The 21,443-nt window shown below is 43.9% G+C and overlaps 1 protein-coding gene and 1 long non-coding RNA gene across 8 annotated transcripts in view; one reads left to right on the plus strand and one right to left on the minus strand.

Annotated features, from left to right (window-relative positions):
* Nucleotides 1-2,324, minus strand: part of CASK (calcium/calmodulin dependent serine protein kinase) — a 192,196-nt gene extending 189,872 nt beyond the window's left edge. The window contains exon 1 of one of the 7 annotated variants that reach the window (XM_066177041.1): nt 2,048-2,324. In XM_066177041.1, the coding sequence (XP_066033138.1) occupies nt 2,048-2,106 (59 nt within the window). In that variant the 5' untranslated portion in view covers nt 2,107-2,324. The remainder of the gene's footprint in view (nt 1-2,047) is intronic. The other 6 variants (XM_066177044.1, XM_066177046.1, XM_066177042.1 and 3 more) reach the window with 6 other exon arrangements.
* On the plus strand, nt 1,776-9,413 carry LOC136285628 (uncharacterized). Its single transcript, XR_010719499.1, has 3 exons — nt 1,776-1,935; nt 4,991-5,075; nt 9,016-9,413. It is a non-coding gene; the product is annotated as an uncharacterized lncRNA (long non-coding RNA).
* Nucleotides 9,414-21,443: the final 12,030 nt, after the last annotated feature.

A 21,443-nucleotide genomic window follows, 5' to 3' on the forward strand; every position in this document is an offset into this window, starting at 1 on the left:
GCATACGTAGCAATTCAAAGCAGATTTACAGCAGCCTTCCTCAAGTTTCTCACAGACAGGCAAGGTGGTATGCAGAATAGGTAAGCTAAATAAATATGCCGCACCTCTGGTCCCCTGGAATTTACCTGTGTAGCATTGCAAAGAAATAAACTGTACGTGAAAGTTGTGTATTTATTTTAAATGTTTGGGGTTTTTTAGAGGACTGACTTGACATCTGTGCGGAAAAGCCTGAGTAATCACAACCAGCTATCAGCCCTTCACACCACCACTGCTGCTATTTTCAGTGATACACCCTGTTTTCGCTACAGTGCTCTTGGCATCATCGTGCTGCTGTGATTCAATATTTATCTGTTAGATCTAGTTACATCACAACACTCTCTATACTACCTAAATCGCGTGTGGAACTTCTGCAGCTAACACCTAATCCATGGTTTTGAGCTCTCCCTTCGAAATTCTCCAGCCACAGAACAAGAAGTCAGTGGAGATGTGCAAACATCTGGCCCCCTGTGAATCATCTATCCTCCGAAGGGGTGTGCAGTCACGCATAAGCACTGCACCTTCCTTCTAATGGCAATCGGGCAGGAATAAAACTGAGTGTGAACTGCAGTGGTTAGCATAAAACCACTCGTGAAAGGAGTGTGCCAAAAATTGTTTTCAAAACACCTCTAGTAAGAGTTTTGCTCCTACAGAAGCTCCTCACCGGCATCATGTTAAAGCATTCATATGCCATTCATGATGGCAAACAAGGCCCTTGGAGCTTAATATTTTTAAAAGTTGTGTTAACAGGAAGGTGGTAGTGTCTTGTGAAACGACAGAACTGAGTGCTGAAACTTCTGCGGACAACAAAGCCACCTGCTATGTCCAAGACCAGCACTTCAGTATAATCCCGAGAAAAGATTAATTCTAGAATATTTTTAGCCCTGGCTTTGAAAGCAGACAGCACTCTATATACACTGAAAAGCATCGGGGTGGAGAGCGGGCAAGAGAATACATGCAGGAAACATTCTTTGTTTATAATCAAAACACGGTCAATTATACTCATAAAATCCATTGTCACGAAGAAAAAACTCCAAGCACACTGAACAGTGTCACTACAAAGGCTTGCAGAGCAACCTCAGCTTCGGAATCAGACACACAGAAAATTAGGCAGTCTCAGTATCACCGTATCTTTCATGTCCTTTTTGCAACACAGACACAACTACAGAAAATACATGAAAGACGATGAAGAAATAAAGAAAGGATTTCAAAACTGAGCAGTCACAGAAATACGGGGGCAGAGAAGAACGGAGTTTAGGTTTTATTCTTTATCACCATCTGATTTGGGGGAGTCTGCATTTTCTTGGTGACTCGAATTGTCGTTTTCATCCAAGAGCGAACGGTAACCCGAAACGGCAGCTGGGGAACGCCAGCCACTGCCTCAACTCCCAGGTTTCACACAAGCCTCGAGCATCGGTTTAACAGCAGTTGCATAATAAGACTCAAAAGGCCAAGCACTCCTCCTGCCTTGTACATCTCCATTTCCACAGGAACTAGAGTGATGGATGCGGACGAGAACCGAGCACTACCCGAGCGCCACTACCACGCTGGTTATTATGCAGCAAAGAAGAGGAAAACCCAACACCTGGCGCACAAATATGCAGACACCCAGCGAATAGGTGGATCTACGGAGAGCTATCTTCCCTTTTCCCTTCCCCAATAGGCAATCCTTGATGGGTGTGCCAGGAATGGGATATCGGGGGGAGGAGAAGAAAAGGGGTGGGAAGTGGTTGCCGCTTGCTGCAGCCAGGCTGAGCGATGGCGAGGTGGTTAATCATGGTGGCTGAGGAAACATGGGGTCACTTCTCCCCTTTCCGCCTCCCGTGTGACGAGGACGGTGGGCACCGGCCACGGGGGGTACCCGGACCCCGCACGGACCCGCCGGCAGCGGCGACTCAGGTGGGTCCCGGGCGGAGCATCCCCGTGCCCGCTGCGGGCGGGGGGCGCGGGGCAGCGCTCCCCCTGCCCAGCCCTGCCCTGCCCTGCCCTGCCCGCTCCCCGCCGCACTCACTTGCCGATCACCTCGCAGAGCTCGTACACGTCCTCGAACAGCACGTCGTCGTCGGCCATGGTCCGGGCGGGGGGGCTCAGCCCGAGAGGCGGCGGCCCCGGGGACGCCCGGCTCCCCCGCCGCTCAGCGCCCACCGCCACCACGGTAAATCCCGGCCGCTCCCAGCGCCGCCCGCCCGCCCGGGGCTCCCGCGGCCGCGCCGGGACTCCCCGCTCCTGCCGCTCCTCCTCCGCCTCCTGCCGCGGCCGCCGCCGCTCCCCGCGCGTGTCGCACCCCCCGCGCCCCCGCCCCCCTCCCGCGCTCAGCCGCGGCTCCCGGCGGGCGGCTCCGGCTCAGCGGGGCGGCGCGGGAGCCATGGAGGGGATCGGGGCGGGCGGCAGCGCCGGGTCGCTCCCTCGCCGGGCGGGAGCGGGGCGCGCGTTCCCGGGCGGGCGGGAGCGCCGGGAGGGAGGATAATAGTAGGAGGGGGAAGGGCGGGGGGGGGGGGGGAGTCCGGGCGCGGGCGGTGATTCCGCTCCCGGGCGCGAGGAGGAGGCGGCGGCGGACCGGCGGCGGTCGCGACAGGCGGTCGCGATAGGCGCTCGCGGTACCGAAAGGCGGGCGGGCGCGCGCGCGCTCCCGATGCCGCCGCCGCCGCCGTCACGCAAGCCCGTCACGGGGGCGGGCGCCGCCGGGGGCGCGCGCGCACGCGCGCGGGGGGCCACGCCCCCAACGGCCCGCTCGAGGGGTCCGGGGAGGCGCGAGGGGCGGGGGGGGGGGCGCGGGAGGGGTGGGGTGGGGGCTCGCGCAGGCGCGGGGCGCGGTGACGTCATGGCGCGGGGAGGGGTGTGACGTCATGGCGCGGGGAGGGGGTCGGGGCACGGGTGCCGCTCGCTCTTATCGCTCCTACGGCCCTTATCGCCATTATCGCCCCCGTCACTCATCGCCCCCACCGTCCCCGCGGCCGAAGCGCCCCGGGAGGGCACGAGGGGGTCCCGCCGCGCAGGTGGGCGAGCGGCGTTTGCCGGAACCGGGCTGTGGCAATAAAGAACCTCTATGCGGACCGGGCTTTGTCCAGTGCTTTATCTTTCATTCTGTGTATTCCAACAGGATGTGAGTATTCTCTGCAGCACGATCTAAACCGTCTTTGTTAGTGGGAAAACCGCTCTTTATCCCTAAAAGTAGTGAATTCATCTTTTGGGAGCGCGCCTTCAGACGCTCCTCCAGCTGTGCGAGTAACGGTGGCTGTGGTTTTCTCATTGTAAAAACCATGTGCCAGACATCGGGTGAATTTTAGAAACACGTGAGTGCTTACCTGATTCATTGTTCCGTGGTTTTTAACATGTTGCACGTGTGTGCTTTTCCGAGTTTTTGAAAACTTGGCTGCTTTGTGGAAGAAAGCAAAGGTCTCTTGAAGGAATTAGTCAGGAACTCGTGCAGTGTACAAAAAGAATTTATTTCTGTCGAGGTACTTTAGCACACGTGCAACTTCTTAAAACTCATTAACAGAGGCAGATTATGGAATTGATCCCCCGACAGAGAAAAAAAAAACTATCAGAGCAGAATCATCTGATGTAATGGTTTAAAAGTTCTATTGTAAAACATAGAGCTGATGTTACCTTGTTCATGTCTCCAGACAAATTTGAAAGGAAAAAAAATTAAGAAAAACAGTGAAAATAATTACACCTAATTAATTATGTCTAATAATTACATCACTGCACAGTGCTGTCTTACAGGGTGAGAGACATTCCTGTGGTCCTGTTCTCCATCCCATACAAACCTTTAAAAATTATTTAAACCACCATCTGCTCTTTGGACTGCAAATAAAACCCCGATATATTTAAACTGTTCTCTAAATTTCACCCAGCTAAATGTGGGCACCCATTTCTCCCTTTTGCAGGCCCACAGGGCTGAGTCCCACACAGGTCACTCAGGAAGAATTTTTAGAATATGGGTGAGTGTTCACTTATGCTTTAAGCTGAAATTGTCTGCAAAGCCATTGCGAGAAGTTAGCATAAAAAACAATGAAAAAAGTGCACAAGGAAGAAAATTGCTGGTGGTGGGTCTCCTCCTGAGCTAGGACAAATGCTTTGGCTGCTCCAGCAGCATCACCTGATAGAGGTGTTGCCTTCCTCTGGATGCTGAGTGCTTGGTGTCACACCAGGCCACATTGCTCAAGTGTGGCAGTTTAAACAGAATAAAAGTTTACCAGGTGTAATACATGGCGTTCTTTGGCCAAAATAGTGTAATAGAGCAAAGGCTTCGAGAACTTCAGAGGACACTTGGGTTGGTTTTGGGAGTAGGCAGCACATAAATGTGGCTTTCTGCTAAAGGACAAGAAGTAGGCAGCACATAAATGTGGCTTTCTGCTAAAGGACAAGATCCTGGGGCACAGGTTGGGGGTTAGTTGTCCTGGGAAGTTTCTTGGAAGATACTGAACAAAAATGGGCTTTTGCTGAAGAGAGGTGGTCCATTCCCTGGCATCGAGGGAATGCCAGTGGGCACCTCCCCTACCTGAGGAGTCCTGCTACCTACTTTCCAGGAAGGAGAGTAGTGGCTCCTTTATTATTTGATGGACTGAGCTTCCTTTTTTTTTCTTTTTTTTTTTTTTTTTTGGAGGGGGGTGGGGGGGTGGGGGAGAGTTTGGTGTGGGTTTTTTTTTTCTTTTCTTCCCCATCCTTGAGCAAAGAATGTGCTTGTTAGAGCAGCCATAGCGTTCACTAGGCTCACAAGAAGCAAAGTGGATCTATGAAACCTGTCAGTTGTCCATGCTCAGTACAGGGGGAGAGTGAGCACGGGTGCTGCCTCCCGTTTCATTTGCATGAGAAGAATCTGTCTGAAGCAGGATCTGTGTGTAGATCTGGATCATAAAATGTTGCGTAGTGAGCCAGCAAACGCAGCAATGATGCCTCTGCATCAGCAGTTACTGGAACAATTGAGAACTGTGCTGTAACTCTGTTTCAGATTGAATGGGCTCAGGAAAATATGAGCATTAGTCTGCCAGCAGCCAGGATCCAGTAGCATGATAATCCAAGCAACGCATTTACAGGTATGTTTGTAATTAGAAATTCCAGCCACGTGTTCAAAAGTAGTCATTCCCTTTCAATAAGCAAGCATTCTTGATTTTCACTCATGTATCCAGTAGGGATCCTTACAGATTCTGGGATCAGATTAATAATTCTGAAATACGTACATTTAACATCTCGTCAAAAAGTGTGTAACCATGATGTTTGGCATAGGAGCAGAAGAAACTTTGCACTTGAGGCCTGAAATGATTTACTGGCAAGGTAATGGTCTGAAAACAGATCGGGCATGAGTCATTTCAGAGCTGGGAGAGGGGCTTTTTGATCAGGAAAGAGCAAGAGAAGGACACTGAGTGTTCACATGAGGAAATGCCCTGCAGCCCCTGGTAGCCTTCCCCAAAGCACTGCATGTGTTTGAGCTGCCTGTCTGCCAGATTCTGGACAGGCTGGTTAAGGTTGTGCATGTTTAGGTTAAACACTACTGCATTAAAAAAAAGCTAAGGAGTAGCTGAGTGTGGGCTTGGGCACTAGAAAACTTAATGTCTTAAAATTTTGTGGGGTTTTCAAGTTTTATTCGCCTGGGGTCTTGTCAGGGTTTACACGTACAGTCTGCACAGCGTGAACCACAGGGAAGGTAAGTTGTTCAAAAGTTGTTTTTGGAACAGTAGTTATCAGTTACCCAAAGAGCCTTTATGGTGTATTCATGTAAAAGGTACATGATGATGAGGAACAAGAAATTTCAGTTTAGCAGTGTTCTGTTATCCCACAGATGTAGGAAGCACCAAATCCTGTTCCTCAGATTCCAATTCTAACAGGGTCCTGGGTGCTTTGATCTGTAACCCAGGTATAATTCCCTCCCTCTTACAAAGTTTGAGAATGACGCTGAAGAGGTGTATGAGCTGTTTGTATTTTGTAAGAGAGAATACTACAAACCTACCAGTTTTCTGACAAACTGCCATATTGTTTAGGTGTGCAAGTTCTGTGAGCTGAAAATAGTTCAGACTTTGGGCAGTAGAAATGTGTTTTGGTTGAAATGAAAAGAGAAAGATCTGTTTTGATCACAACGGGCACAGACATTTTCAGTCCTTGTAAAAACGGTCAGTGAAAAGAACCCTTAAAAGCTATCAGTTGACCTGGAATAGGTCTGGATGACTTCTTGCAAAAGTCTATAATTAAATCAGCTTGGATTCTACCATGTGGCAGGGTAGGCTGCAGCTGCAGAGCTCAGGTGTAGCGCACAAGTTGTGCCACACTGTAATTAGGGAGGCCAGGTTTCCCACGAATGCTTGTCTGAACGGGTGACTGATGTTTGTCTGGGAAGATAAATCTCCAACTGCATTTTTCCCCCCCCCAGTGGAGTTGTTTTTAAGTTCCTTCACAGTGTCAATTCTCCATTGCTCTGTTGGAAGAGGACTCTCACTGCCACCTTTCTTCACTGAAGCCACCACCAAGGTTTCTTTTCTGCAGCCACTTCTCTTCAAAAAGCAGTTGGAACTTATCTCAGGGATCTGTACCTTGCCCCTGAGTAATTTTGTTGGAATTGACCGCCAGGTTCAAAAGTTCCTGGGAAAGTTACATGCAGTGTGAACGTGGCAGAACCTCGTTTCCTTGGGCAGCAGCCTGAGAGCTGCCTTTTTGGAGTAAGGAATTTGCTTTCACTGCCCTTGAGACATGGTGGCCACATCCCCTTCCTCTGGCACTCAGCTCACACTGACCCTGGACCAGGAACCAGACGGGTCTTGGTCAGGGGAAAAAAGTCACTTTCCTCATCTGTAATTAGCCCATACTCATAATTAAACAGAAATTATGGTAATGCTACTGAGGATGGGCATTAAACTAAACCAAAGCTGACCCAATCTGATACTGTCAGAAGTATCACAAGTCACCTTTCAAAATCAACTTCCAAAGGTGAAACAGTCCGGGGTAAGAATAGCTGACAACATCAAAAGATAGAGGAATACTTTAAAATTACACAAATCCTTATTTAATAGTTTCTTTAGCTACTCCTTGCCATTCTGCTGATTTTCCCCTTCCTTGTGTACCATGTAGCTGTGTCTTGATTGCATTACTGGAGGTGTTTATTTCTTTTCTCCCCAACTACAGCTTTTCCTCACTGATGTGATTAAATTAAAAGAACAGTAGAGGAAATCTCTCCAGGATGCTTTTATTGAAACTTTTTTAAATTAAAAAATGACTTAGAGGGGTTAAAACCAGGTAATAAAACCAATTGAAAATTCCATTTATCTTTTCATCATTTGCAACCATATGCTAGAGCTATGCACCTATTTAGAGAAAAATAATTAAAAATCACATTATAAGGACAATGTCAAAATGCTAAGTACTAGCACAAACAAATGAAAAATAATGACCTTTTTATTTTCCTTTCATGTCTTTCTTTCCTTCTTTCTTGGATTTCTCACTCTCCTGTCTTTTGTACAAGATTATTAAGCTCTTTTGACTGGACAGGTGCCACCCTAATAGAAACTCCAGAAGGGCTCCACAAAGCAGAGCAAGTGCCCAGAGGAGCTTTGGTGTAAAAAAATGGCAGGGAGTACTTCATTGGGAGGAAATCCTCTCTGGATTCTGCTGGATGCTGAACTTGGAACTGATGGTTGCAGCTCTGGAAAGATCCCTCAGACTCAGCCAGGCAGTTTTCTGAAACTACTGCTGTGTAGTGTAGTGACAGTCAAAGAAAAAAAAAAAAAAAGGCAGTATTGTGTATGTCAGGAGGAGAGGCATGAAAATAAGGCAGAAGGTGTCATTTTGCCTCCACAGAAAACTGGTGCACGCACAGCTGGAGGGCCAGGATGTTTTAGGCCTCCCTATCTCCAGGAGGATGGCAAGGGAGTTTGCAAAGGAACAGAGAGAGAATGGCAACAAAGACAACCCAGGGATGAGCCAGCTGCCATGCAAGGAGATGGCAAAAGGCTGGGATTTGTCAATTTGCAAAGAAGACACCAGAGGTAGGGTATACTTGAGGTTTACAAGAGCATGAAGATGAGAACAGAATTCTTGTTCAAACCCTGCACTACTGAAACTAAGGGATCATCCATAAAGCAAGTAGGAAGGTAGTTCAAGACAGACCCTACATTCAAAAAAATATTATACCCACACACTGGATAGCAAACTTTTTGAGAACTTCCTGACTCAGGAAGCTCTAGACACCAATCATATCAAAAAGGTTCAAAAAGGAATTAAAGCATTTCAGGGATGACAAATCATTATAAAAAACCCCCTGGTTGAACTAGGCAGGGGTGTGCCATGGAGCAGGCCTGGTACAACAACAGCAGATGCTGGGGAAGTGGAAGGGTTGCAGGTTGTGACCAGGCTTTCATGCACTTTCAAAGTCACCTCCTACTGCCACCTCTCTGTTTTCATTTTCAAAGGTGTAAATTCAGTTTTCAGTACAAATTATACAGCCAGCTTCTCCACATTCAGGTGAATCCTAAGAGTCAGCTCAGCTGGAATTCAAATAATATCCTTACCCAGGAAGGCCATGTTTCTGATCCCAGTCTTCCCTCTCGGGTAAGGAGGGCTAGGTGAACCCATTAGGGCATTTCTTATGTTCGCAGCCTCTTAGTTTTATTCTGTGTTTCATTTCTCATCCCAAACTTTGCCCTTTATTTTGTCCCCATTCTGCCACCAATTTCTTTTCCAAACCCTATTTATGAGGTTTAAGATATCTAATTTTTCTTACTGCATTTCCCAGATCCCTATTCTATTAATGTGCAGTAATGCAATACAAAAGCTGACAAGGTTTACAGTTGAAGGCTTCTAAGATACAGCTTTGGCTTTACCACTTATCCTATAGCCTCAGGGTAAGCTAAGCTTGCCACATTTTATTACTTTAGAAGAGGATACTAATTCTGTAAATAATTATTTACTAGTAGTTCATCTTCCTCTTTGTCATCCAGCTTTTTTTCTTTTTCTCCTGGTTTTCTCAGCCTACTTTTTTTTTTTTTTTAGATGGGGAATACCTTCACAGAAGAGTGAACACCCTCTGCCTGACCATTTAGTTACTTCCCACTTCTTTCTCCCTCTTATGCTTTCCCTTTCTGGAATATTATGCTGTCACTACGTAATTATTCACATCCAAACTTCAAGGGTTTTTTATACTTCAAGAACAAAATCACCTGCAATGGAAAGAGTTGGTATTGACTTCCTGATTCAGACTAGCCAAGTTATCACTGAGAAAATTCTTGTAAACTTTTTACCTGCAGGAATCCAAGCCATAGATGGTTTGCAACAGAGCTTTGAAATTTAGCAGGAGGAAAAACTCCTGGAGGGCAAAGGTGTAATGTTTACCATGTCCCATGAAATTCTGTTCAGGTCTGTCAGAGGGAAAAACTGGGGGAAAAATGCCCTTTTTTCCTATGGCATGTGTTGCCAGCAGCACTCTGACAGCCATCCAAGGGGACTGGTCATGAGCATCCTCATCCCTGGCAGTGTCCACAGCATTCACATTGTGCTGGGAGCCTGACACTCTGGCTGCAGCTGAAAAGCTGTTGTGGAAGTGAGGTTTGGAGACAGCAGAGAGAGAAAAAGACTGCCACACTTTGTAACAGCTCTCTCTAAACCCAGTACCTAGCATCTTCCTGATCGCTCCCTTTATGGGCTCTCCCTTATGTTGAAGAAATTCGAGCTATTCTCCCTTGATGATCACCTGTGCACTGCACATGGTCCAAATCTCAGCAGAGACTTTTGTGAGTAGCTTGAGGCCTTTTCATTTGGAAGGAAAAAATGCTCCCACAAAGGCAATTTTTTTTTTCCTTTGGAAAAGGTACTTGTGTGGTTAAGTGCGAGACTATTTTTGTGATTGCTGCCCTATTTGCTTTCACTATTGGAACGTCAGTGGAGAATGTAAAAGATGGTGGGAACAAGTGGGAGAAGGATCTTGATGTAAGGAAAGGAGAGTGACACATAGGTGAGCAAATTGTCATTTATGTTGTAGTAAAGTGTGGTCCCCAGTGATGCTTTGCTCGGTATTTTTACAATATGCTCAGCTTCGGGGCTTTTTTGGCCATCAGTGCTCATCTGGAGACAAGACTTGCCCTCAATTTTATCTCAGCTCCAGGTGTACAGCATCATCAAATATCCCTCTGCTCCTTCACCAATGTAAAATATGTTATCATAGAAGCAGAGGAAAACCAAGGATCATGGAAATATGTAAACACTTCCTTAAAGAGCTGCAAATGCCTGTTCTAACCTCATCTCACACATGATGACTCCTAATCAGAAGCGCTCTCTGGTGCTGGTGATGTCCTTAGCACAAGGAATACAAAAGAATCTAGCAGAAGTGAGTTCTGAGGATTATATTTTTACTGGAACCTAAGAAGGACAAAACTTCAGGAATAGTTAATTATTCTGTGAGGAAAATAGCCAGAAGTAATACATGTTGCTGACAGTCCACCTAAATCTCTGTCCTGTGAGAAGCACAGGGACAGAGAAGCATCTCTGAGGCCAGCCCAGAGCAGAAATGCACACTGGTGTCCTTCCCATGCTGTCACCATTCAGATCCCTCAGACTGCCTTGCTGTTTGAGTTCTCTTTGAGGATTTTCCAGTGCCATGGTGTCTCTTTAGTGCTCCACACCCACAGACTTTGGTTCTGCCTGTGCTCAGTCATTACAGATGTTAATAAATTACATCTCTTAGACTGGAAGCTTGAGTTCAGTCATAATAATTGATTATTTCAAACAAGAGCCAGACAGGGCCAAGTGTTTTTCTCCTTTCAGAAGAAAGGAGATGCTGTCTAAAAATCTTCTACATGCTAAGTACTTATTTACAGTAATTGTCAGATTAGTTGGTAAATCCTACCATAAGTGGAAAAAGCTGTGACTCACAGTACTAAGAGGCTTGATAGGGGTTGTGCTGTCCTTCCTTTGGTGCCTTTGGTTGGAGGTATGAAGATAATCAGAGAGCAGATGTGGCCCAGAGTAGCTGTACCTCTCCAGAAGGGTGCCAGCTCAAGCATGTGAAGGGCACAAAGACCAGGAATGAATTATGTACAGGGAAAGGCCCTTGGTTTGCCTCTGCTGTGCAGATACATCCAGTGCCCAGCTGGTCAGGTAAACCAAGATTTTGACAAGCAGTGGTCAATTCTGTTTTCTCATCCTGTGGGTTTCTGACATACAGAATCATACATAAATCATCTCATTAACTTTAGGCCTCAATGGTCTCCATCTGAGGTAATTGTCTGGGCTTCTTTTATGGACAGTCAACAGATAGAGACATTTCTGAGGCATAATCACTCTGGATATGCTGCAGAGGCAATAAGGAGCTTCAGCAAGTTTCCCTTAAAAAGTAGAGATTTTATCTCCTTTCATCTCTCAAAGGGGAGGTGCTTTAAACTCTTCTGTTAATATAGTAATAGATGCCCTTAAAGAAAAGGAGAAGATTACTAGCTTTTAAAAAAAGTAATGAGAAAGGTATTCTTTTCTTTGTCTGGCTTTCACAGAAATGAAAAAATGTCTCCTCAATATTTCCGTGTTCTGGAACCAGCAGGCACCACAGAGTTTGATAGGGATCTGTCTGACTTGGAGTGTGAGCTCCTAACAAGAGCAGTGCAATTTGTAGCTCGTATTTAACAACTGGTTCAAGCCAGAACCTCTTAAAGACAAGGTTCTCAGCAACTTCCCTCTGCATCATGAAATTAAACATTAACATAATAAGGAAGTTCAGTTCCTAACTTAATCTAACTTAATGAACAAGCACATGTTCAATTAGTCTCTGAGGTACTCTGCACTGAATCATGGAATTGGAAATACCTCCCAGAGTATCAATACTCTTGCTGTCAGATGGCAGCCAGTCTGTTAGCTCCACTTGTGCCATGTCCTGAAACGAATTCATCTCAACCTGCTGGGGCTGTCAGAATTTCTCAGGTGAAATGGCAGTGCTGGTACTTCTCCTTTGGAGAAAGTGACACGTATTCCTCTGCATCTGTCCACCTGGTGTGTCAAGTTTGTCTCTGGCCACTGGATATTTCTTACAAGTTTATTCCTGTTTGCAGTCATTGCTCTTCATTATAGGCATTCCCACAGTTGTTTCTTACAAAATGGTGACAGCTCCTGGTATCCCAGATTATGCTTCCCTTTTACCTTCCCATACCTCCTATTTTTCCCCATGTACCTGCTGGTTGCTATGACTTTGACATGAATTCCTGGTAAGCACTCAAGAGCAGACACTCTTGTTTTCAGTTTCCAGTTGAATAAAATGTAAGCAAGTAACAAGTCATGTTACAATGGTACCACTCCATTATTAACAGCACTAGGTAAGGATCAGAATTGGCATCCATTCCTGTGTATCCTTTAACATTTTCTGCTGGCCTGTAGAGGCTGGAGATGATGGAGGTTATGGTTATATGACTAAACTTATATTTCAGAACAGAATGGTTAAACAGGACCCTGATAAATGTCAGACATTTCCTGTATCAGGCATGCTAGGCCTAGCATAAGGGTTGAAATTTGGGATGTCACCTTTCTGAACTGTTATCTTTTCTAGCAACACTGTCCCAGGAAAAAGAATACTCTCAATGCACATCTAGGATAAGAGACTGCTGACTGTAGATTTTCCTTTCTAGCCAGGACATGCAAGCTCGTTTCTCCTTTGCATTGGGAACAAGTACTTGCTGTATCATATGACAAGTCTTACCACTTCCTTGATGAATTAATTTGTTTAGGATCAGGACAAATCTCTATACCCCTTTCTTAGTATTTTCAATCCCTAAATGAATTTCCTTTGATCATTTTATAATTTTTCAGTGATTTCTTAAAAATGATCACTCCAGTCTCTAAGCATCCATCTGACATTAAGAGCACCCCCCCCGTTTGAGCTTGATAAAGATTATCCCTAAAGACAATAATATACTGGGCACAGTATGTAAATAGTTTTAATTACATTTTGTAAATAACTTGTTTGTAAGAGCAGGTTTGACAAACGAAGTCTGTATTCTGTGTTTACTGTTGTTTTTATTTATCTGCTTGATTGATGTAAAATCTGACTCTGGACCTTGAACCACAGCCCAGTTTTTAAGAGTGTGCCTGCAGACGCTAAAACTTTCCTAGGTTTGCATTTAACTTGCAAATTGTGTTTCTGTAGCTGAATATTGTTCTTTAAAGTACTATTTCCCAGGTCCCTGTGGCAGACGGTCAATTTCAGCTACAACTTATCTCTGCGGAATGAGAGCATGAACATTTTTAGTTGTGGTGCTGGCAATTATTGACACCCACATACAGCTTAAAGAGAGTCACAGAATGGCTTGATTTGGAAGGGACCTTCAAGATCATGTCATTCCAACCCCCCTGCCATGGTCAGGGACACCTTCCACTATCCCAGGTTGCTCAGAGTCCCATCCAACCTGGCCTTGAACACTCCCAGGGATGGGGCAGCCACAAACTCTCTGAGCACCCTGTGCCAGGGCCTCACCATTGTCACTGTAAGGGAACTTGCACCGTTGTCATCCTTGGAGTGGGTGGAAGAAAACTTTGTGTTGTGATTACTTTCACAGCCCTCTCACTCCCTCAGCTTCTCAAGAGCTTTGTCACTGGCACAGGCACTTGTTTCTGGAGTGCTTTGCTGTGTCCTCTGCTCTGCAGAGTGCCAGGCTTAGAAAGCTGGTTCTGGCAGCTCTGTCAGGCACAAATTTGCATGCAACATTTGTCTCTCCAAGGAATCTTTAAACCCTTTCTTGTCTGTCAGACTAGGTATACTAATGATAACATCAACCTCCCTCGTGTGATCATTTCCTAAACCATTCTAGAAAATGAGATGGATTAATGAAGACTTATTATTTAAATTGCTGAAGGTACCCAGCTCATTTTTGACTGAACACAGGAGCTTCTGCCATGACTGCTACAACCAGAATGGATGTCTATTGGTCCCTAAGCATCCGGCACGTCCCAGTTGTAGGATTATATGCCTTAGTTCAAACCTCATAGACTAAAGCAGCTATGACAAAATTTCTGAGAGTGTGCTCACATGCTAAGCTAGTTGTATATGAAAGCACAAAGCTGTGCATGGGTTAATTTGCTCCCCGGAAAGCTCACTGATTTCAAATTGCCTCAGATATCTGTGCTGTCCATTGCAGTCTCCAGTGAAGTTACACCCTTAGTTAGTTTTATTTTTGGTCCTGGGTTTTATTCTCCAAGCCTGCAGAACCAGGATGTTTGAGTGACTAATTCCTGTCTGAAATCTCTCTGACTGCCATGGCTTTACCTGGCTCTGTGCACCAGCTCTTTGCATTTTCCAGAGCTCTGGAAAGCTGTGGTTCCCTGCCCTGGCTACTTTACAGCTGTTGCTGTCAGCTCACAGTTGCTGTGGCTCAGAAAACGTTCAGGTCTTGCACTTTGAAGTCTCTGGTTGTCACTCATAACTAATCACTCATCTCTGAAATGTTCTCCCCAATGCTGGATGTGTTTACAGAAATAATTTACTATGGATAGGCAAAAACTGCTGGCAATTTAATAGTAATTAAAATTTTTCCATTTCAACACTTGAGGGTTTCCATCTTCAATGCAAAAACATCACAGGTCTCAGCAGCTGTCACCCTCAGCAGACCACTGTGCTGTTACTCAGCATACCCTCCTTTTATTAGAAGTACATTTGAAATAAAAAGGTTTTCAAAAGAACGTCTGATTTTTGTTTTCTTGTAAGTTTAACCTCTCACTTCAAATAAGAGGAATCTGGTAACATTGTTTGCCCTTTTTTAGACACTGGATTATGCATTTGCCTGATTTTTTATTTTACCTTTTCCTCTTTATTCTTTGATTTTCCATGTTACACAAATGACACGGTAACCCTAAATATAGCAGAAGATTGCTCATGAGACTCTCTTAAATTAATCTTATTAAAATAATTGATTAAACTTGGTTCTTGAATAAAAATTAAATCTTCTTTTTTTCCTCTTTGTTTGACTCAAGGTCAATTTTAAGCACCTTTTTCATTCTTCAACAGATAGGCACAATGTTCTGGAAAACATTTTGAGGAGGAATGGCACAGAGAAAGCTTGTTCCCACACAGTTCTAAAGCCCTGGGCTTTGATTCTGTCGCACGGTGAAAGATCACGTGTATAATCTGCTCCTTAAACTTGGGACCTCTAATATGTGGGGCTTAGTGTGTGTTTAGGTATCTGAAAAGTTTGTGTTGTCTGTTTACCTGAATCAGCCCTCTGGATGGTGATAATTAAATTCAAGTACCCTCTGAAAGCACGCCTGGCTCATTTTCAACCACTACAGTAAAAAGACCTTTCTCCAAGGGGGAAATACTAACAGAGGAATCCCCCATGAAATTCAGTATATAGCCTGCCCCGGATAATTTCTTTGCTGCTTCTTCTTGTTGCTGAATACCAAGCTTTTAGAGTGGACCTTCAGGTCATGTAAACTGAACATAAACATGAAGAAATTATTACTCCCGAACACAATTCTATGTATTTTTTTTTTCTCCTGTCTTCGTAATACGCTTATGGGAGAGATACTCAGTGCAAAATTATCTTTACAGAATGACAGGCTGTTGCCAGGAACTCAGCATGAATGATCAAACAATTTTACTAATCTGTTTTTAACACAGCGTACAGAGGTAAGGAAGAATTTTGTCCTATACCAATATAGCACAAAATCAGAATAATATTTTCTGATTCAAGTATCAGCATGTGGAAAAGAAAAGAAAAAGTTTGCTCTGAAGTCAGCCATTTAGTTGCTTTGGCAGAGAGAAAGTCAAAAGTTCTGCTGAAATAAGGAAAGAAATACGTGGAACATGGAGATCAAAGCCAGCCTACACTGTAGGATAACCAGCTGTCATTGGCTGGTCTCTCTGTGGTGCATTTATTTAAATACATATATATTCAAAGAGTAATTGTTCTACATTTCTAAAGCTCTGTCTCTTCTATTTGCATATTGGTCTCGCATAATTTTGAATGGGACTAAATTGCTTCACTAATTTTGACTAATATTTTAAATGAAGCTGCCAAAAAGTTACAACCTTAATCTACCTAATAGATTTGCTTCTATGAACTTTCCTTCAAGCTACTGTCTGAGTAAATATATTAAAAGTTCAAGTGGTGTAATTTATCTCAGACCTTCTGCAGTCAGGGTACTGTGCAATACTTCATGTAGTCAAAAACTAATACAGTGCTAAAATGACAATCCTGGAACAAACTGTTAATATTCTTTAATTATGTTAAATATGTTAAGACCTTGAAACTAACATCTGCAGCATATCAGTGCTTTAATACTATCAAGTTCTGGATTTGAGAGGGAAGATACACATTTGACCAAAAAAATGTTTATATACATGATTACAAGGACCATTTAAGGAAAGGAAACAGTGGAGGCTATTGAGACAGAAACCAGAAAAATGAGTGATGTAAAGCATTTGTTCAGCAAGAATATTTGCTTTCTCATGAGAATTTCCCCCCAGCCCAGCATTAGAATGGTTAAAGTTGAACCCAAATATTTGGCAACTGTACCCTGCTTGGAAATATTTATAGAAGGCTAATACTTAGCAGGTGGTAAAATTTTCCTACCAAGGATCTCCAAGCATTTTACAAAATGTTAATAATCAGGCTTCATAAAAAATTAAAGCACAGCTTTTCCAGATGTGTCTGCTCCTGGGGGCGGGTGGTTTGAAGCTGTGCCTCGGCTCCTTGCTCCCTGTTCCACTCAGAAAGGAAATCCTTGGACAGCTGTCAGAGTATTCAGGGATGTGCACAAGAGCAAGATGCTGCTTGCCCTGTGCTCACATACCCTGGCTTGTGATGCTCTGGTGGAGGCATCAAAGAAACCCCCAGGAATCAGCACTGAGACAAACAGAGACCTGGCAAACCTGTGATGTTGTTGAACACCACCTGCACTGGGGAAAGGAGAGAGATGGGGAAAGGTTGGCAAACTGCAAGGTTACACTGCCAGTAGCTAGCAGAGCCGGAGCAAGAATCCAATGTTAACTCTGAGCCTTGTGCCTGCATCACTGGGCTGGCTTTTACTCCAGGGAGCTTCAGCTCAAATGGGAGATGAGAGACACTGCAAAGGTATTAGACAGCTGAACAGATTGTAAGCACTCTGGACAATCTTGTGATTACAGCCCTTGTGAGCTTTGCTTAACTGCTGGGTAAATTGGATTAAACAATTATGAATAGGTACGAGGCACCTAAGAGGATATAATGTGGTAAGGACAAACATTTTTCCATCAGGGAAAACATAAGATTTTCTACAGAAATGCATAATAATAAAAAGTAGTTAATTTCTGAAAAAAATCTTTGTAGGAACCTGTGAAAAAAGCTAGTTGTTGTGGAGGAAGAGAAAGTTGTTATAGAAGCATGGAGAGACAGATACAGAAATGTCAGAAGAAGTGGCAGAATGGCCTGAGGCTGAGTACCAGTACTTGGTGATTAATGTAATTTGCAATCTGTAAAAGAATGATCAGTGAGGTGGCAACGATTGCAATACGACAAAATTGTCTGGGATAATTAAAACAAGAGAAGACCAAAGAGCACTACAGAGACAGCTAAGCTAGGTCACTGAGCATCAGATGAAAATTAATGTAGGTATTGCATTTTGGAAGAATTACCTGAACTGCTGTCAGAGGTCAAAGTTAATGGCAACCAGTAAAAAGAAAGAAATTTGAGTGAAAACGTTGGTGCAAACCTAGGAGTGGCATGGAAGAATTTATGGATTTACATGGAATAAATCTGTGGTATGTTTATTTGGAAGCTTTCAGTTCTAGATATCATGTGAAAAGAATAAATGGCAGAAGAGCTTAGAAGTGACTGGGAGGAATGACATGGAAAAATTCCCATATAAAGGATTTCCATATTAGGATTATCTAGATAAGAAGCGAATATGTAGCTGTAGAGTTGCACATTTAAAAAGTTAAGGGAAGGTAGTTCACATTCTTATGTTTTAATCATAATACGAGAGCAAAAAGATGTTCAAACAATCCAAATGTCAAACAAAAAAGATAAAACTTATCATATTTAACTGAAGACAAAATGGATAATAGGTAGCAATGGATGCAATATTGTACTATACTTCTGAGGCCAGGAGTAGAACCAGATGGAGGAATGTAAAAGATATTTATGTCTTCAATTAGAACATACTACACGATGCATAGAACTGAAGAGAAAGGACGGTAAAAACAAACCTTAAAATAAGGAAATGGAGTGACTATTTCATCTTTGCATTAAAAAAACTGGATTTTTTCTTCCTCATCTGAAGCACCAGAGACTGTCAACAGCTGCTAACATGACCCTAGATGAGCTGGTGTCATTGAGTCTACCCATTTGGAAGTCAAAAGTGCTAATTAGAAGAATCAATATGAACAATAGAAAAAACAGATTGTGCCACTTTCATATTTGGGATAGTCAGATACTTCATTCTTTTTAATCAGGGAGTTTATTTTCACAGGGGATATATAAAATTGACCATAAAAATTAGTTTAGGCAGTATGTTTATACTTATATTCAGGTATTTCTGTTTATAAGGAATGCTTTAATGGTTATTTTCAGTCTCAGTCAGCAGGAGACAGTCAGTGTATAGGCACAGAGCAGTTCCTTTATCAGCATTGAGGAGCACATGACCTATATAGCCCTGCCATCTGCCCATCTCTTACGCCAAGGTAAATCTGCCTCACTGAACTACTTCATAAAAGAAAGGAAATGCAGCTAAGGCAAATTTATTAATAACCAGAAATCCTCAACTGTCTTATAAACATCAGAGCAAGGATCAGAACAGAGTGGTTCTGCTGTTGCACCATGACCATGGCTGTGGCTGAGCAAACCAGAAGTCAGAAATGTTTCCCTGTAAAATAAGCAATCATTTGCAGAATAGCAGGTTATCCCACAGCACCACGAAGACTCCTGTCTTCATCTTTGTTTTCTTCCTGTCTTAGTGGATGGGTTTTCTATCCTGCAGAAGAGAACAGTAGAATGTGCCTCAGGTGTGTCCCAGGTCATTATCTTGTTCTTTTGTACCACTGAGTTTGTGTCTTTTCCGTTTCCCTAATTGCATGGATGTCCACAAACTAAGAAGTCTCATGGAGCTGTGTCTTGTCAATTGATCTTAAATTTTGATGGACTGGATGCAATGTGAAATAAAGGCCATACATCTCCTGGAAGACAGCTTTCACTTTCTGATGTAATTGGAATGGAGGCAAAGATTAAGCAGCGCAGATGTGATTTTTTAGCATATATTCCCTTCAGAAAGAGATTCACGTGTCGTGGGTGCTGGGCAGGCAGAATACATAACTAAAGGGACCTGTGTGGTGACCTGAGTCCTTTTGGTCACATAAAACTCAGCAGCACCTCAGGTTAGTGGCAGAAGTAACTGCCCTGGCTGCCAAGCTGTGAACCCCCATTGGCCTGGGGCTGTCTCCAGCTGAGTGTAACTGGGTGTAAATAACCAAGAGTTTCCTGACCCAGGTGTTACAGAAGCCTTTCCTCCCCATCCTGCTCTTACTTAAACACCTTATTAAAAGTAGTCACCTTGCCCCCATAAAGGAATTGTGATTCAGCAGAACCTTAAAGAGTTTACATTTTTCTCCTAATGAGGAATAGTTTGCTTTTAATACATAGCTTAATTAGCACTTAAAGAGTTGCATTTAAGTAGCTGGCTATAGCTCCTCAGTCCATATGGATATCTTTTTTTTTTTTTTTCATTTACCCTGAAAAACAACTGGTTCCTATCTTCTGCTGTATTATCCAGTATGTAGGGACTTCAGGAGCACTCAGCTGACAGCTGCACCAAGGCAGCTGAATTGGGACCCCTTTGCTCTCCTGCCAGAGCTGATCATGCTCCACTGCTGTGCTCCAAAGGCAGTGGAGTTTGCTCAGACTCCACTAGGATGAAGAAAGAAAGAGATGTTAGGCAGAGGAGAAGACATGGGCATGTGTCTGCTTAGCCATTTACTGCTCTGCAGTGTGAAGTACACTCCATGAGCGCGCTCCAACTCTGCCAAAACACCAGTTAGTGTTTCCACAGCGATCCTGGAGCCATAAAAGTGTCATTCCACACCTCCTCAGGTGCTAAAGCTTATTTAGAAACACCGTCATCCCCTGTGGCATGTTACAGCTCTTGCTCTAGAGACCTGAAGTTGACTGGACATAAGCTGGTGAATCCTTGTTTTGGGATGTTCACAGCTGAGCTCCTTTAATATGAAGGGATTCTGCTCTAGAGCTTGGTCCCCTGTTATGGAAACAAGGGTTATAGTTATACCCAGACTTTTCTTAGTTCTGTACTTAAAACCAGTACTTACAGTTCCTCAGAGTTAATCTCAGGTTTTTAGTACTCCTAAGCTCCCTTTGTCCTCTCTTTGGCCTAAAAATGCATAGCTTTGTTCTTTAGTTTTACCTGTAAATAAAACCATTTTTCTCTTAATCCTGGTGTCTGTGATACTCTGTCCATATTAATCCTGATCCCAGGTACACCTTTAAACTTCGAAACCTTTTCTAGAGAATATTCCCACATTGGTCTGTGTGTCTCATTTTTACCTAGTTTCTTACATTTTTTTCTCATACCTCCCTGCAATCCCTTCTCTCTCTGTTCAGTTTATCCCACAGCCTGCATGAACCTCACTCAGCCAGTGTTTGTCTTGTCACACTTCACTCCCACTACCAGGACCTTCTCTTTAATGGACAGCTCAGGTTTCCAGAATTTCCTGATTTCCCTTTGAGCAATCTTTTCCCAGAAATACCACCCCTTTTAACTCAGCCATTACCACCTACCAATACTAAGGCTTTGGGGATTCTTTTTTAAGCTCTACCTTTGTTGCATTTAAACTCCATTGGTTTTAATAGCCGAGCCATTAAAAAGCCAGAGAGTGAAAGCTGTAAGAATAATACACAAAATCTTAACTTGGCTATTAAGGGAGAGTGGTTTCTAAACACGAGAAGTATTGTCAGTGAGACACTGCCTGGGGCTCTGGAAACACTCCAGCCCACAGTGAAGGAGTTTTTTTCAGGGTGGCAGCGGGGTGTGTGCAATTACATCCCTACCTGTGGCTCAGTGCAGCTGCCTGGCAGTGCCAGGGCCAAATGCCACCAGCAAGAGGTCACAGCCCATGATGATCAAGCAGTCACCTGATATCAGGGTGTACTAAGGGCTTTTCAGCTTCTTTAGGACCACATGCATGTGCTGTTCAGTGCTCCCTTGCCTCTGCCTTTGCCTATCCTCTGTTCTCTCTGGGGAATTTCTCAGATGGTGCCACAAATGCGCTTTTTTTTTTTTTTTTTTTTTTTTTTTTTTTAAATGGCTGAGTGATTAGAAGATGAGTCTCACCTGCTCTGATTAGATCTGGTTCAGCAAGGTTAAAGCAGCTGCTTTAAAGATCGTCTGGCAGACTGGGAAAGGATCTCCTGTTTGTCTGTCTGGGTTGGCTTCAGACAATCCCCTCCCAGAAATGCAGCTGATTC

The sequence above is a fragment of the Chamaea fasciata genome, unplaced genomic scaffold, assembly GCF_029207755.1.
Source record: "Chamaea fasciata isolate MVZ Bird 193981 ecotype frontalis unplaced genomic scaffold, bChaFas1.0.hap1 SCAF_2, whole genome shotgun sequence".
Taxonomy (NCBI): domain Eukaryota; kingdom Metazoa; phylum Chordata; class Aves; order Passeriformes; family Sylviidae; genus Chamaea; species Chamaea fasciata.